This window comes from Guillardia theta, assembly GCF_000315625.1.
Source record: "Guillardia theta CCMP2712 unplaced genomic scaffold GUITHscaffold_251, whole genome shotgun sequence".
Classification (NCBI taxonomy): domain Eukaryota; class Cryptophyceae; order Pyrenomonadales; family Geminigeraceae; genus Guillardia; species Guillardia theta.
In genome coordinates, this window is record NW_005434425.1 from 5786 (window position 1) to 22285 (window position 16500).

The following is a 16500-nucleotide window of genomic DNA, read 5'->3' on the forward strand; positions in this document are numbered from 1 at the left end:
GCAGCAAGGAGGTTGTTTGTTCCTCCCACGTTGTTGTCAACGGTGTACCTCTTCGTCTTTGACCTGCGTTGGAGTCAGCTACACCAGGAGCGAAGAGGATGCTTGACATAGATATAGAATAAAGGGGAGAGAGCGGAAGGTATGAAAAGAAGACAAAGGAAGAGAGCGAAAGATGGACGTGGTGAGGAGGGGAGGGGAAGGGAGGGGGTGTGTGGAGGGGTAAAGAGGGAGGGAGACTGACGTTTTCATGGAATAAGGAGCAGCTCTCTGCTCGGCGAAGTGGACAACGGCGTCAGGCTTCTCCTGCTTGAACAGCTGAACCTGAAGCACAGGGGGATCAGAAGCTCTCCGCTACATCTCGTCCTGCCCCAGCCCCTCCCCCCGCCACCACCCCAAGCTCTCTCTGCTCCTACCAGCAGGTCGTACTCCTTGGCGACGTCAAGGTTGACGAAGCGCATGGCGCGGCCGCCGACTTCCTCCCAGGCCTTGAGACGAATCTCAGGGTGCTGGATGGGGGTGAGCGAGTCGCATCCCATCTCGATGTCGATGTTGCGACGCGAGCTATGCGGACAAGTCAAGCGACGGACCACAAAAAGGAGGGGGGGGGGGACAGGATGGGCACAAGAGAGAGCTGCAGGAGGATGGCACGAGAGAGCTGCAGGAGGATGGCACGAGAGAGCTGCAGGAGGATGGCACAAGAGAGAGCTGCAGGAGGATGGCACAAGAGAGAGCTGCAGGAGGAGGGGGGAGACTTACAGGTTATCAACCACAACAACATCGTGGCCCTGCACAACCAAGGTTCAGTATCGCGCTCAATGAAGGCATAAAGGCGATGAATCGAGAAAATCGTAGCAACATGCGGCACGATCGAGATTTAGGGACTTCGGTTATTTTCACCTGGCTGGAGAGATGGAGGGAAGTAGGCCAACCGCAGAAGCCGTCTCCTCCTAGCACGATGATCTTCTTCGCCTTTCCATCCGCCATCATCGCAAGACCCCCAAGGCCACTGACGCATGTTTTCTCCTTGCTGCCCTTGGACAGTCTTGAGGTGGACAAGAGTGATGAACGGGGAGCAGGAGAGGAAACAAACGAGGAGGAGGAGGCTGAAGTGGACAATCTTCTCGGCAGGGACGTTGGCGCCTGCATGAACGCAACGCCCGTCGTCACCATCGCCGCCATCGTCGCCATCTTCACCGCCATGCTTGCGTGATCTAAGCGCAACCCACCTACCACAGAGCCATACAGAAGGACCCCTACCCCCAAATATTCCTCCCACCCCTAGTATAAAACTGATGACCCCACCAAACATTACCCCTCCTACCCAATCTCCTTATCATCACCCTGTCGTCTGAAAGACTACCCCTTATGGATACTACCCACCCTAATGATCGACAAGAACGTGACTCTCCCTCACTTCTTCACACCTGGACTACCCCACCAATATCCATTGAATTACGAAACTGACCCCACCATGTTAGCCGGTACCCCCTCAAAATCTTTTTCATCTTCACTGACCCCCCTGCTCCTCATCTGGCCCGGTCTCTTCAGTGCCCTTCCACCCCACCCCCATTTTCGAACCAAATTCGTTCTTCTACCCCTTTTGTTGCTACACCCCACCCCCTTGGAAATCTCTCGGGAACACGGCGTAGAATACCCCACCCACCATTTGGAGGTCGTAGACGGGGGTGGAGAAAAGCCTTGTCGCGCGCAGGGTGCCTACCGAACAAGAGAAACTTTAGTTATCAATTTTCTTTCTCCCACAGGAGAAAGTGATAATATAATGAAGTTAACTAAAATTATTTAGTCTTTATTATATTATGCAGGGTAAGGGTGGGTGATTCTCTATTGGAAATGGTAGCCCAGTAGAACAAGAACCCCACTAACTTTTTGTGGCCTCCCCTGCTTGAAACAAAAAAGGTGTTGGCGGCTTACTCAAACGTATTTCATGATTTTTCCTGAATAATTTCATTTTACATAACAAGATTTTGTAATTTCATAACTTCATTCTCGATATACATTTCAACGGACGCCATTGTCTGATGGAATCTAGATGGTATAAGAACGTACCCCACCTGGTATACATTCCTATCTTCTTAGTAAAGATAAGGGGTTCTTCGACGAACTAAGGTACCCCCCATCTTTGCCTTGATCACCCCACCATTGTCCCCTACACCGGTTCATTACAGCTTCAAACTTCGGCGGTCGCCCGGCCCGGAGCGGCCGGGCGAGTCGCCGGGCCCGGTGTGCCCGCCGCGTCGGAACGGCCCGGCGGCCGGCAACTTAGTTCAAGTACGGTAGTCTTGGACCGTACTTCTAACCCTGACCAGGATAAGGGTAGGTTCTCGGCGCTCAGTCTTTTCTTGACTCAGAAGACCTCGCCGCCGATCATCCGATGCCGCGCGGCGTGCCGCAGTGCGACGGTGTGCGACCGGGCCCGGGGATCGCCGGGACGGACAGTGTTAAGTTAACCATCCAGCCTTGACACGCCGGGTCCGATCGGTTTTGGCATCATTATGGACCGGTCACCGGGTTTGGCCTCAACGGTTCTGTGACTCAGGCTACAGTGGTCCGGACGGTTTATTGCTGATCAGCCGCTGGCTGCCGCTGCCAGGCCCTGCACCTTCACGGGCGGCGGCCCCCCGGGTTCAAGGAGTCAAGTTCAAAAGTTTTCCGAAGTTCCGACCGTGCCGGCAGCCCGGCGGCGGCGCCGTGACAGACTCAGTCAAACATCTTGATTGGTGAATTACTTTCGATCAACTTTAATAATGCAAACCTTACTTCAAGTTCATTGAAGGGCTAACACATCAGAGTGTGCTCGGACACTTGATTGATCACAACTAATTGAATTGAAACATAACTACCCTCTTTCTTGCCGCCGGGCAATCAAGTGAACTCAGTGACTTGGAAACCGTGATACCCAGGGCTGCTGTCGCCGGGCCGTCTTCTTAGCTTAGCATGAGCTCATCCTCTAGCCCCCTGAAAAAAGCCATCCGATCAGACTCAAAAACTGTGAGCAGATGACTGACAGCAACAAACATCACCATGGGATAAACTCCTCCTCCTCCTCGTCATAAACATAGCAGAAAGCATTCCTAGGCCCCGCGCACGAGTCCAGGTAGCTGCACAACCACACCTCGAACTTGTCCACAACCATCAGCTTCCCTAGACCACCCGTCTTGATGGTATTGTTCATACGGAGCTCTTGCCACTTGTGCCGCAGTCTGCAGCGGAGGTAATCCGAGTGAAGAGTCCAGGTTCGCGGTGCTGGGCCTGTTGGTGTAGTCGTCGGGATGAGGGTGGTGGCGATAGAGGTGCTGTCTTCGCCGCTGTTGCAATGAGTTTCGTTGAGGCACGGCTCCAGGTTCGCGTCCTTGGTGGCAAAGCTTGGCCAAGACGGATGATAGCACGGTAGATTGTTGCCTGTCAGATCCAATTGGGAAAGCGACGACAAACCAGTGAACGCCTTGGAGGAAATGCAGGAGAGCTTGTTGTTGGAAAGAAGTAGCTCCTGCAAGCTCGAGAGCCCGTCGAAGATCCCAGCAGGCAGACTCTCCAGCTTGTTGTTGTCAAGAGATATACCCCCATCCAACTTCGAGATCCCTTCGAAAATCCCTGCAGGTAGACTCTCCAGCTTGTTGTTGGAAAGATGTAGCGACCGCAAGACCGAGACCTTGTTGAAGATTCCCGCAGGCAGACTCTCCAGCTTGTTGTTGTAAAGATTTATCTGCGCAAGCTGGCTCGAGAGTTCGTCGAAGATCCCTGCAGGCAGACTCTCCAGCTTGTTGTCGGAAAGAAATAGCCAAATCAAGATTGAGAGCCTGTCGAAGATCCCTGCAGGCAGACTCTCCAGCTTGTTGTTGGCAAGAAGTAGCAAACCCAAGCTCGAGAGACCATCGAAGGTCCCATTCGCTATGTTCCGAATGCCCTGTGAGTCCAAGTCCAACACTGTCCAACCCCACCCATAAGTTCCACACTGCCACAGCTCACGCTCAACACTACAGCTCCCCTCCCTCCACAGCAAACCCTCATCCGAGACATAAAACGTTCAGTTTCCACAGCTCACACTGCTTGCCGCCTCAGCCTGTTGGGTTTGCGGTGCTAGAATCGGGTTAATACAGAATGAAGATATGTAAAAGAAAAAGATTACTTTCATGGTCACAAGAAGTTTCGTTGAGGCACGGCTCAAGGTTCGCGTCCTTGGTGGCAAAGCTTGGCCAAGACGGATGATAGCACGGTAGATTGTTGCCTGTCAGGCTCAATTGGGAAAGCGACGACAAACCAGTGAACGCCTTGGAGGAAATGCAGGAGAGCTTGTTGTTGGAAAGAAGTAGCTCCTGCAAGCTCGAGAGCCCGTCGAAGATCCCAGCAGGCAGACTCTCCAGCTTGTTGTTGAGAAGCCTCAGGTACACCAAGCTTGAGAGCCCGTCAAAGATTCCTGCAGGAGACAAACACTTGGAAGGTTGTTGTTGTAAATTGCCAGAAATCTCAACTGGGAGAGCCCGTTGAACACCCCTGCAGGCAGACACTCTAGTCTGTTGTTTCGAAGCCATAGATCCGTCAAGCTCGAGAGCCCGTCGAAGATTCCCGCGGGCAGGCTCTCCAGCTTGTTGAATTCAAGATATAGATACTGCAAGCTGGAGAGCCCGTCGAAGATCCCTGCAGGCAGACTCTCCAGCTTGTTGTTGGCAAGATATAGCAACCGCAAGTTCGAAAGACCATCGAAGGTCCCATTCGCTATGTTCCGAATATCCAAGTTGTCAAGTTCCAACCAACCCCACGGATTAGCTTCACAGGTACCGCCACTACAGCTCCCCTCCCTCCACAGCAAACCCTCATCCGAGACATAAAACGTGCAGCCTCCACAGCTCACACTGCTTGCCGCCTCAGCCTGTTGGGTTTGCGGTGCTGAGCCTGTTCGTCGGGATGAAGGTGGTGGCGATGTTGTTGGGATGAGGGTGGTGGCGATAGAGGTGCTGTCTTCGCCGCTGTTGCAATGAGTTTCGTTGAGGCACGGCTCCAGGTTCGCGTCCTTGGTGGCAAAGCTTGGCCAAGACGGATGATAGCACGGTAGATTGTTGCCTGTCAGATCCAATTGGGAAAGCGACGACAAACCAGTGAACGCCTTGGAGGAAATGCAGGAGAGCTTGTTGTAGGAAAGATATAGCATCCGCAAGCTCGAGAGCCCGTCGAAGATCCCAGCAGGCAGACTCTCCAGCTTGTTGTTGTCAAGACATAGATACTGCAAGCTCCAGAGCCCGTCAGAGATCGGCAGAGGCTCCAGGTTTCTGATGGAAAGGTGTAGACGCTGCAAGCTTGAGAGCCCGCCGAACACCCCTGCAGGCAGACTCTTCAGCTTGTTGTTGTCAAGATATAGATCCGTCAAGCTGGAGAGCCCGTTGAAGATCCCTGCAGGCAGACTCTCCAGCTTGTTGTTGAAAAGAGTTAGCTCCCGCAAGCTCGAGACCCCGTCGAAGGTCCCATCCGTTAGGTTCCGAATGCCCTTTGAGCCCAAGTTCAACGATCTCGAACCGTGAACAACTCCACAGTCCCCGCCACAGCTCCCCTCCCTCGACAACAAACCCTCATCCGAGATAACAAACGTGCAGCTTCCACAGCTCACACTGCTTGCAGCCTCGGCCTTAGGACATATGAACGCCCCTAGTACAACATCAGAATTACACCTACATAGAAAGTAGTCAATTGTAGTCAGCAAGCGATGACCCCACCCCCCCTACCATAAAAAATCAAGAAAACAGGGGCACTTGATAATCACTTAGTTCCATGTCAGACCCCATGACACACCACCCCTTGTTTCAACTGCAAATGTACCCTACCCCAAGGTAATTGCGTCCCCCGATCCCAAGGCAGATGGAATGTAGAATGAACGTCGCCTTGTGTAGCTGTAGCAAGGCTGTAGAAGAGGAAGGAGCAGGAGCACGAGAAAGTTACCGTACCGAGAAGCCTTGGGGGGAGGGAGCGATGGCAAGATGCCAGAGATAAAGCTGGGATGAGGAGAGTATCTGATCGTGAAGGTATGACAAGTACCACCACTGGAGGCACAAACCGTCGTACCGTAGAATTTCTTGCGAACGATATATCCTGTCTCACATTGTTGACATGTTTTTAAGAGACAGAGACAGAGACAGAGACAGAGACAGAGACAGAGACAGAGACAGAGACAGAGACAGACAGAGAGAGAGACAGAGAGAGAGAGAGAGAGGGAGGGAGAGAGAGAGAGAGAGAGAGAGAGAGAGAGAGAGAGAGAGAGAGAGAGAGACAGACAGACAGACAGACAGACAGACAGACAGACAGACAGACAGACAGACAGACAGACAGACAGACAGACAGACAGACAGACAGACAGACAGACAGACAGACAGACAGACAGACAGACAGACAGACAGACAGACAGACAGACAGACAGACAGACAGACAGACAGACAGAAGTTTTATGCAGCGGCAGCCCCGTCGGACTTTCTGAGCTCTCCAGCCCCTCCCAACAGAAGATTTCCGATCATCGCGCAAGTTATGGCACCCATCACCCGCCGAAGGCCTTTCTTCCCTTCACTCACCATGGAGCTACGCTGACAGCGGAGTGGGATGGCTGCGCTCAGGAGGCGGTGTATGGGGACCCTGGCTTTCATCGTTTGCGTGCTCGCCTGTTTCGGCAGTATCGCTCTTGTATGGGTCTTGCCGTCCTCCTCGCGGGAGCCTTGCGCTACTGCTCTTTGTCCTGATCCTTGTTCCCCTGCTTGTCGTGCATGCCGTCGCTTGCGTGGTTGGAGTAGCGGTTTTCGCTGCCTCCTTCGTTTCCTAGTATTTTATTGAGGCGGGTTTGTAGGGTTTATCCTCGTCCTCCTTTGTTTGCTCCGGTTTGCCTTTCTTTTTCAGTCAATACAGAAGTGATATGCTCCAAGCATAAGCTGCTCAATGAAATGCTTTGAGCTTTGAGACATCTCGGCACAGAGAGAAAAACACAATGGGGTTTTGACTGACATACGTTATGACATTAGGCATAGCCAGCTGAGCCTCCTCCTGAGTATGAACAATAGCACTCTTGGGAATGTAATTCGAAAAGTTCTTCTTGGCAAGGTACAACAACACCTTCAGGAAGAAGGCTCGATGCTTGCGGCTATCACAGTGTTGTCTCGCGCGAACCAGTTTCTCATCCAAACTGAATGAAGCCTCTTGTTGAATTCTCTCACATCCTCATCGCTGATGGTCTGAATCTCAGTGATGAAGGTCTCATTGGCACAACCAAGGTCGCCAAAGTTACTGACACATAACATGTAACACTCCTGCCCTCGTTGGTCAACCGGCAACCTTCACCTCTTCCGCCCACGGGGCTGTCGTCACGTATCGACCCCCGCGGGGCGGGATAAAAGCGCGGGCGGGCGGATCGGACGGTCCCTATCATCTGCGGGATCGCCAACCCGAGCGGGGAGGGGGACGGGTACCGTAGTACACTGCGGCCTCAAGGGCAGCGCCGAGATCGACGAGATCCTCGCGAGGAGGCTGCAGGGCCTGCCGGTCGATAGTCACCGGGAGGTGGACCAGGGCCATGCGCAGGGAGGGCGTGGCCTGGAAGGCGCGGGCGACCACGTCCTCCACGGGCTCCCGCTTCTCCCCGCAGTGCACTGGCACCCTGTTCGAACGTCGTTGGGCTCGTCCCCGTTCTCGTCCTATGTCGGCGAGACGAGTCATCGATCGGTATGATCCCTCCTCGTCCAGCTATCAGACCCTTGTTTCCTCTCTTGCAGCATCTCCCTGCTTGACTGCTTCCAGCGTACAAAGGAAGAGCCCTTGTCGGGGCAGGCAGGGACAGGGCAGGACCGGAAAGGGTCAGCAGGGATAGGGAAACATGGCATTGCAGGAATTGTTGAACAGGAAAGGAGGGAGGGAGGGATGTGGAGAAAGGATGGGGTAGAGAGATAAATGCTGTACGTGGAGCTGTTACATCACTTGATCTTTATGTTTTCTTTGTGCGGAGGCCTGTACGGATGCCTGGCCGAATGAGATGGGCGCAGGCAGATCTGGTTGTGGTCTTATTGTTCGTTGCGCTATGCTCATGTGACTGGAAGGTCGCATATTGTGATTTCTTGGGGCAGATACATTGATGGGAGCTGTGCTGTTTGTGCTTGTTGATGGTTGTTGAGGGAGAATCGATCCTTCAAGAGCACTGTGCTGTTCAACGATGGAGGAGAGGATGCGTTCTAGACTGAGGCCGTGGCTAGTGAAGAACATGTCTCAGTCTGATCAAGAGGCAATGATTGATGTTTGCTGTGCGCGGGAGACCTTATGGGATGCTGAACCGCTCGTGGTGTGCAGTCATATCTTAGCCCGTCGACAGCTTGGCTGCGATCTGCACTGCAGTGCTTACAGCCGAGGCGTCGCTGTTGCTCCGTCCCTTCCCATGGAGGACGAGGCTCCTCCTCCTCTGGGGTCAAAGAGCGTGAGCGAATTCTTCGAGAAGCCGCAGGGAAGCAAGAAGAGCATAAGTTTCGGGGTGATGAACTCCCTCACTAGGGAAGAAGCGGAGGAGTCGACGATGGATGAGGAGAGGGAAGGCGAAGGTGGGGAGGACGCGGAAGATTTGCCTTGGAAGGACTCTCAGACCTTGAGAATCTTGAAGCTGCTGTATGGGAGATAGAAGACAGGTGCGTGCCTCTTCAATCTTGCTCCACTCTGCACCGTCGGCGCGAAGGCTCACAACACGTGCATCATGGCAGGTTTCAGGAGGTGAAGGAGATGGTGGATGAAGACATCTTGGCTCTCATGTATGAGTTGGAGTTAGAGCGAGAGGTGCCTTCTCTTCGTCCCCTCGTTCTCCTTGATTGTGACATGAACATGCAGTCCATCGACCAGTTGCGATACGGAACTCATGCAGATCTGATGGGTCTAGCCCAGTCGTTCCTTGACCTTTCCAACTGTCCGTCCTACAGTGTCATGGACTGCATGCGGAAATGTCGGAAGCTTGCGAGCGATCTGTCGGAAAAGTTGCAGGCGCTGATGTGTTTGTTTCCCATGAAAGAGTTGATCTGTGCTGTACATGGAACTGCTCGTTATAGCGAAGGAGGAAGGTTCAGCAGCCCTCGAGCTGACGAGGCCCCACGACTTCCGGTTGGACCACAAGAGGTCGCCAGGCAACACTAATGACATGCTCGACAGGCACTCAGCGATCCAGGAGAACGACAACGAGAGCACGGGGTCGTTTGAGATGTGGGAATGATTATAAGCAGACTGATGAGTAGCAGGGAGGAGGATGTGTAGCAGAGAGGAACAAGCAACAGGACAGAGAAAGTTGCAAGGGATCCCATGAAAGCACGCGGGAAGAAGACATCTGGGATAAGGGGACTGCAAAGGAGATGGACTGGTTTGCAAGGGAGGAGGGAAGATTGAGGGGTGATAAACGTCTTGCCAGAGATCGATTCTTGTTTTGTTTGAGAGGAACAGGCCTCATGGAGGCTCGTTGAATGGTAAACTGACGGGGAACTTGTGAAAAAATGGAGCATTCTTTGCATTTACAAACAATCTAGACACTCCGAACAATACATGGCGATTAACATAAACCCCCGAATGATTCGAATCAAACCTTTCTAATCATCGTCGACGATAAGGCTGATGCCCCACCAATGTTTGATTGCCTTCCAGGCAGGCATGGCAGTGCTGATAGCAAGGCGGGTCAGCGACAGAAGCATGGCGAGGGAAATGGAGGCTGCAGCGATTCTCAAGAGTGTAGGGAGCTGAGAGAGAGCTTAAGTCTGGGTAGACCGAGTAGCCCAGCGCGTTCTCCAGCTCTTCATCCAGCCACGCGTTCACGAGGCCAAGAGAAATATTGCGGTAGATGCTGGCGTAGGTGCCGTTGGTGTAGTAGAGGCGCTTGGCGAGAGCTTCAGGGGCCGACCACGAGAACTGCTGCGGCTTCTCCTTCTTGTTCTGCGACTTGGGGCACATGAAGGCGCCGAAGTGCATGATGCACTGCGACAGCTGCCAGTCTGAGGCCTTGGGCTCCAGACCGAAGTCGTCCCGCAACTCGTTGAGCGTTGCTGTGGGGTCGAGGAAGAAGTCGCGGCAGGGCACGTGCGAGCTGAAGCTGAGGTTCTTGTCTGCCGTCAGAAACCAGTCGCGCAGTTTCGCTGTCCTCATCGCGAGAATGTTGGGGAACCGTTTCCCCGTGTCCGGGTCGCGATCCTCCAGCCGTTCGTGCTTGGCGAGCGGAGGGTCGAGGGACGTGCCGGCCTTCAAGAACTCAACCTTCTTCACCCTCCAGGCCTCTGACTTCAAGTGCTGCGTCAGTTCCTTGGCGGCGGCGACCAGCCGCTGCTTTAAGATCCTCCACTCGGGCAGCCGGGCCTGATGCCACAAGCCCTGGCCTGTCGCGTTGGCTCGGCACAGGAATCCACCTTTGAGGCACCTGCCCCATGACATGTTGCCGTCGAGACACCAGGAAGAGGGCGCGAGCTCATTCCCGTTGTCCACCAGGTAGCCCGGGATGGTCCGGCAGCGCCACTGTGACTTGTTGAGGTCCAAGGGGTTCAGGTCCTTCGCCTCGAGCTCGCTGATGTCAGTCGAGGCCTCCGAGTCGTCCGACTGCACGCGGATGTAATGTGCCAGCCGATCTCTCCACTGCTGCAAGCTGTAGTTGGCAAAAATCGAGACTGGACTCAAGCCCGAGCAGAGAAAGTCCGATGAGCAAGCACGGTGACTGAGGTTGGCAGACAGACACTCGACGAGCGGTCGAACGTGCTGTTTGGTGATCCAGTTAGAGTCTGCTGAGAGCCCGGGAAGGTGCGTGCATGAGTAGGTACTGTTGTAGTAGGAGCACGCCTCGAAATCCTCGAGCTGCTCGGTCAAGTGATCACATTGACTCAATACGGTGTCAGTAACCGGCGCTGTGGCCTCAGATGGCTTTGAATGGTCAAGAATCACTTCCGCTTGCTTGCTCGTATGCACTTTGTCGATGGCTTCAGTCTTGAATGTGATCCATTCGCGCGCAAGGAAGGTTTGCATGTCGACGCCTCGATGGAGCTCCGCGTAGAAGGGATGGCGGTGCATGGACTCGAGCCACTCGTAAGGGTTTCTAGTCACGAGGACGTTGAGAGTGCTCTCCTCCTGCTGTACATCTGCCAGATAGTCACTCACAGTCAACAAGTCACTAGTCAGCCCCACGAGTCGGCCCGACGGCGAGTCACTGACCTGCATGGCGCATGAAGCCGTGCTTCCATGGCAGCCCTCCTATCACACACTCGGTTTGCTTCGAGCCGCACTTGAGCTTGAAGTTTGCCTTGAGGATCTCAGTAACAAGGGTGGTGCAACTATTCCTCTCCCCCCAGACCCAAATCTTGTTGATATTCTTAGTGTCTGACCCATTCTTGGCTCTGTTTCCTCTCCAGTATCTTCCTCCTCCCTGCTTGAACCGCCTTCTGTCCCATCTCTGGTACGCAACTCCTGTGGCTGCCAGGTCCTTAGGGAACAGCTCCCTGACTTCGGTGGAATAGGGGGACAGCGTTTTTATAAGCAAGTGATCCGATGGATACCGAAAGCTGAGAGCTGGTGAGTCCTCGACGGTCGGGATAGTCGTAGAATGAGAGGAATGGAGAGAGATGAAGAAGTTGCTGGAGTGAGGGGTAGAGGGCACGTGATGATGGTAGAAGCGATCCATGAAGCTTAGACGGTTCAACCACTTAAGCGCTGGACTGACTCCGTCTACTTCTCCTCGCGTCAAGTTCATGACTAGCCTCAGCTCGCTCTGCCGCTGAGCCCCCCGGTCACTGGGAGAGGTCGCAGAGGACCCGCGTCCTCCCCTCACGTCGCTCAAGTTCGTCAGGTGCGAACGTGCGTTGCTGCCACTAGACTTTTGGGAATGAGTCGCCGCTACCCTGCCGTGTCTTCTGCTCATGGTCGATCGGACGAGGGAGGGAGAAGGGAGGGAGGGGAGGAAGATGCCGACACCCAGCAGGAGCGGCAGCCATAGCGCCTGAGCTGCCGCGAGGAAGAGCGCCGTGTGCCATGGCACCCACCAGCGCATGCTGGCATATGATTAAGTAAATATTTACTCAAGTTTTCCAAATTGATTTTTTTTTTGGGAAGCTGGTATCGCGGACTGCGACACACGGGCCCGGGCCCGGACCCTCGTCCCTCAGCATGGCCCCACCAACCGACACATGGGCGACCTTCGGCTCCCTGGCCTCTCCACCCACACCTGGAATGGGCTGGTTCTGGACTCTTCACTGAGTCACGATGACCGGACTCGGGGGTGACTCATCCCTACAACAGCAGCGGCAGCCCCGTCCGGGGACGAGTACGGTCTGCGCTCTCCGGCCCCGCCCAGCAGAAGATTTCGGATCATCGCGCAAGTTATGGCACCCATCACCCGCCGAAGGCCTTTCTTCCTTTCACTGCAGGTACGGATGGTCTTCTTCATGCTGACGCTTTGCGGTTTCTCTTTTACCTGGCGGATCACCATGGAGCTACGCTGACAGCGGAGGACCCTAGCTTTCATTGATGGAACGTATGTCAGCCGTGCCAGTCAGATAGCGCCGAGTTAACAAAAACTCTCCTGTAAACCAAGACGACTTACGTGGCAAGGCGGACGATGTAGCGTGTGGGACGAAGAGGGGGGCTTTCCTAGCCGTCTTGCTAAGGTCCTCTCATGTCTGGATGCTTGGGTTTCACATCCTAGCATACAGTCTATCTCTCATGTGCTCCTCAATTCTGGTTTTGTGTGCATTAAACTCGGTCTTGAGCAAAAACTGTCTTGTTACAACTAAGGTCGATGTGACGTCTGCGTGACTTTGGACTAGTACAAGTCTAACAAACTTGTATTCCGTCATTCATCGTTTGCGTGCTCGCCTGTTTCGGCAGTATCGCTCTCGCATGGGTCTTGCCGTCCTCCTCGCAGGAGCCTTGCGCTACTGCTCTTTGTCCTGATCCTTGTTCCCCTGCTTGTCGTGCATGCCGTCGCTTGCGTGGTTGGAGTAGCGGTTTTCGCTGCCTCCTTCGTTTCCTAGTATTTTATTGAGGCGGGTTTGTAGGCTTTATCCTCGTCCTCCTTTGTTTGCTCCGGTTTGCCTTTCTTTTTCAGTCAATACAGTCTGATTTTCCTAAATCGCGAAACTTTCATCATTGTGGGCTGCACTGCGTCATCACCATGGAATAATATGTGTAGCCACGGTTACAAGAGACTCAGTCGTTGCATCATGTCATGTGCTGCCTGGAAAATGACATTTAATGATATCTGTAAGATTTCATTCATATTTAGTATCATTGAAGGCCTGAATTCTCCATCACCCCAAATACAGTCACCGTACCCTGAGAACTGCAGTGAGTAGCCTTGTTGAAGATTCCCGCAGGCAGACTCTCCAGCTTGTTGTTGTAAAGATTTATCTGCACAAGCTGGCTCGAGAGCTCGTCGAACACCCCTGCAGGCAGACTCTCCAGCTTGTTGTCGGAAAGAAATAGCCAAATCAAGATTGAGAGCCTGTCGAAGATCCCTGCAGGCAGACTCTCCAGCTTGTTGTTGGAAAGAAATAGCCAAATCAAGATTGAGAGCCTGTCGAAGATCCCTGCAGGCAGACTCTCCAGCTTGTTGTTGGCAAGAAGTAGCAAACCCAAGCTCGAAAGACCATCGAAGGTCCCATTCGCTATGTTCCGAATATCCAAGTTGTCAAGTTCCAACCAACCCCACGGATTAGCTTCACAGGTACCGCCACTACAGCTCCCCTCCCTCCACAGCAAACCCTCATCCGAGACATAAAACGTGCAGCCTCCACAGCTCACACTGCTTGCCGCCTCAGCCTGTTGGGTTTGCGGTGCTGAGCCTGTGCAGAAGCACGAGAAAGTTACCGTACCGAGAAGCCTTGGGGGGAGGGAGCGATCATCCGATGGCAAGATGCCAGATGAGGAGAGTATCTGATCGTGAAGGTATGACAAGTACCACCACTGGAGGCACAAACCGTCGCACCTTAGAATTTCTTGCGAACGATATATTCTGTCTCACATTGTTGACATCAGTCACGGTTCAAGAGAGACAGCGAGACAGAGACAGACAGAGACAGACAGAGACAGAGAGACAAAGAGACAGAGAGACACTGAGAGAAAGAAGTTTTATCAGTGCAGTCGGCTACCTATTGCTGATTGCACTCTCGCAGGTATTGAAGTGATCTGTTAGCAATAAGAAAAGTTTGGCGAGCCTTGCAGCGAGATTGAGGCATCGAGCCAAAGCTGCGGCATCATCCACAGGAATGTCCACCTACGCTGACATCGTCCGACGGTCAACCTGTGCGGGCCGGACTGACTCATGATAAGAGCCTCCTCCCCTTTGCTTCTTGGCACCGTCACTAGTCACTGAGATGGAGTCTTCACTGAGTAGACTCGATGATCATAGCCTGGCTGGATTCGACTCAGACTAGCAGCTACATTAGTCACGCCGGCCCCTTCGCCGCTAAAACTGCTCCCCCAAGTTAACTAAACAGTTCCGAACGAGATACCAGAAACTTCAGATTGGTGAGTAAAAGATCCAGAAAATCAACTTCCTGAGTAATGCGGGGGCCGTGCTCGATGCAGACCTCAGGGCCGTGGCATACCGCTCTCGCTCTCCTTCCTCTCCTCCTCTCTTCCCTCCCTCTCTCCTACTGCGACTCCTTCTCCTTCGTCAAGGCTGAGGGTAAGGATATCTGCGCTGGAATCAAGGAGTCATGCACGACAACAAACGACTGTACTGTCGCAGCATACGGACCATGCTCTGCTGCAAGCCCCGGCCCCTCAGCCTACGTCACTCTGACACCCTTCATGCTCGGATGGATCCACGACCTCAACACCTACAGCACAGACAGCAGCAAAGTAACCTCGATCGGAGGTTTGCCTAACATCAACAACGGCTTCCGAGACTCGTCGCCAAACGTAGCAGTGGGTTCAGCGGCATACGCGTACATGACGACAGGAGCTCTTGTGGGGACAGACAAGACGAGCGCAGGCTACATCGGCACGATTAACGCAATCATGACCAAAGGAGATGTCAGCACGAAAACAATCCCTGTGAGCTTCAACACCGTTGACGACATCCCATCAGATCACTCCACGAAACTCAAAGTCGACATGTGTGTCACAGCGACTTCGAACAAGCAATGCTCGGGAAGCGAAGTGTCCTTCTTCTCGGGAGACATCGCATTCATGACGTACGGTGGGACCATGGGGAGCAATTTCATTCCACATCCCTTCGCCAAGAACATTTTTGTCAGGTACACGATGACTGTTGTGGATAGCAACAAGACATCAGCAGGCATGACGTTCAACACTCAGTCGAAGAAGCTCTCTGAGATGAGCAACGTCGAGGTCAACGACATCACCTTCACTCTAGGCGGCAAGATGATCTCCTTGGAGCTAAGCAAGGCGTTCAACGCAGCGACTTTTTCGGTTGCTGGAACCACGGTCTCGCTCTCGAACCACACGACCGGCACTGTGCAGATCAGAGTGAGCGCTGTCCCTGGAGACGCCATGTCGGCATACTTGGACGTCATCTTTCCTGCCGCTTACTTGCAAACGGCCAACCAGATCGTCTTTTACGGGTCTGCCGGCGTCGCTGGAAGAAGAGCAGAGAGCCCTGGGTACTCTCGATGGCTTGTCACAGCACCTCCTGCTTCTCCTTCTTCGCCCACTGAGCAGCCCCAGGCTGCTAGCCCAGCTACAACCCCCAAAGCTTCCGAGTCGTTGAGCTCAACAACTATCGCGAGTGCTACCGGCTCTATGGTGTGCAGTATGTTCACGATGATGCTTGTGATGTACTTGTCTTCGCGCGCTTTGTAGTAGCCCGCACGACAAGCAGTTGGCCATCCGATCATGGCATCATACTATAGTCATCATGCAGCATCACGGGGCTACCGTACGGCGCTCCACCGGTCAGGCCGCCTGAGAACTGCAGTGAGTAGATATCATGATAGATATTTCACTATACTGAAACGGTTTACTCTTGAGCCTGTACGATGTACCGTTGTAGCTAACTATCAGTTTTGCGTCAAACCACCGTCTCCAGTGGCTGACAAATTGTTTATCATGGCACACCGTACTAGGCTACGAGTGACTCCGAGGAGTATGATGCCACCGTGCCATAGTGTGCAAACGACCGCCCCGGGACTCCGATCGACACGACAGTGTGCTCGGAGCGGCTGGAGGCTAAGTAGTAACGCCCGGCCCATCATTGCCGGGATGCCGCGGGCCTGACCGTCACGGTACTCAGCTGACTCGATGATTCCGAACTCGGCCCTCATCACGGGGACGGTCGGGCCGGGCGGCCGGGCGGCCGCCGCCGGCCCGCGCCGGCCACAGTCGGCCGGCGGCCGTTCAACGCCGGGTTACTCAGCGGGGGCCCGGCCGCGGCCCTCGGCGAGACGGTCGGGCCCGGCCGCGCTGCGGGCCCGAATGGATATGAGGGGGATGATATTCCCAGGTTACAGCGCGGCATCATGTCCATGCGGCTGAGGTGAGCGGGGGGAAGAGAGAAGG

The 16500-nt window shown here is 53.9% G+C and overlaps 3 protein-coding genes across 3 annotated transcripts in view; 1 reads left to right on the top strand and 2 right to left on the bottom strand.

Moving 5' to 3' along the window:
• Window positions 1-1200, bottom strand: part of GUITHDRAFT_121746 (hypothetical protein) — a gene marked incomplete at both ends in the record, with an annotated part of 2936 nt that extends 1736 nt beyond the window's left edge. The window contains 5 exons of the mRNA XM_005818996.1: window positions 30-63; window positions 242-321; window positions 414-561; window positions 757-785; window positions 898-1200. Coding sequence (XP_005819053.1) covers window positions 30-63; window positions 242-321; window positions 414-561; window positions 757-785; window positions 898-1200 — 594 coding nt within the window. The remainder of the gene's footprint in view (window positions 1-29; window positions 64-241; window positions 322-413; window positions 562-756; window positions 786-897) is intronic.
• Window positions 1201-3502: 2302 nt separating this feature from the next.
• On the bottom strand, window positions 3503-13590 carry GUITHDRAFT_44718 (hypothetical protein; the record flags this gene model as incomplete). Its single annotated transcript, XM_005818997.1, has 4 exons — window positions 3503-3881; window positions 4491-4667; window positions 5067-5239; window positions 13393-13590. Coding segments are annotated over 4 exons (927 nt in total), but the record flags the coding sequence as incomplete, so codon positions are not given.
• A 951-nt stretch (window positions 13591-14541) lies between these two features.
• GUITHDRAFT_121751 (hypothetical protein) lies at window positions 14542-15804 on the top strand (the record flags this gene model as incomplete). Its single annotated transcript, XM_005818998.1, has 1 exon — window positions 14542-15804. One exon carries the CDS (start codon window positions 14542-14544, stop codon window positions 15802-15804), a length of 1263 nt encoding a protein of 420 aa, XP_005819055.1.
• Window positions 15805-16500: the final 696 nt, after the last annotated feature.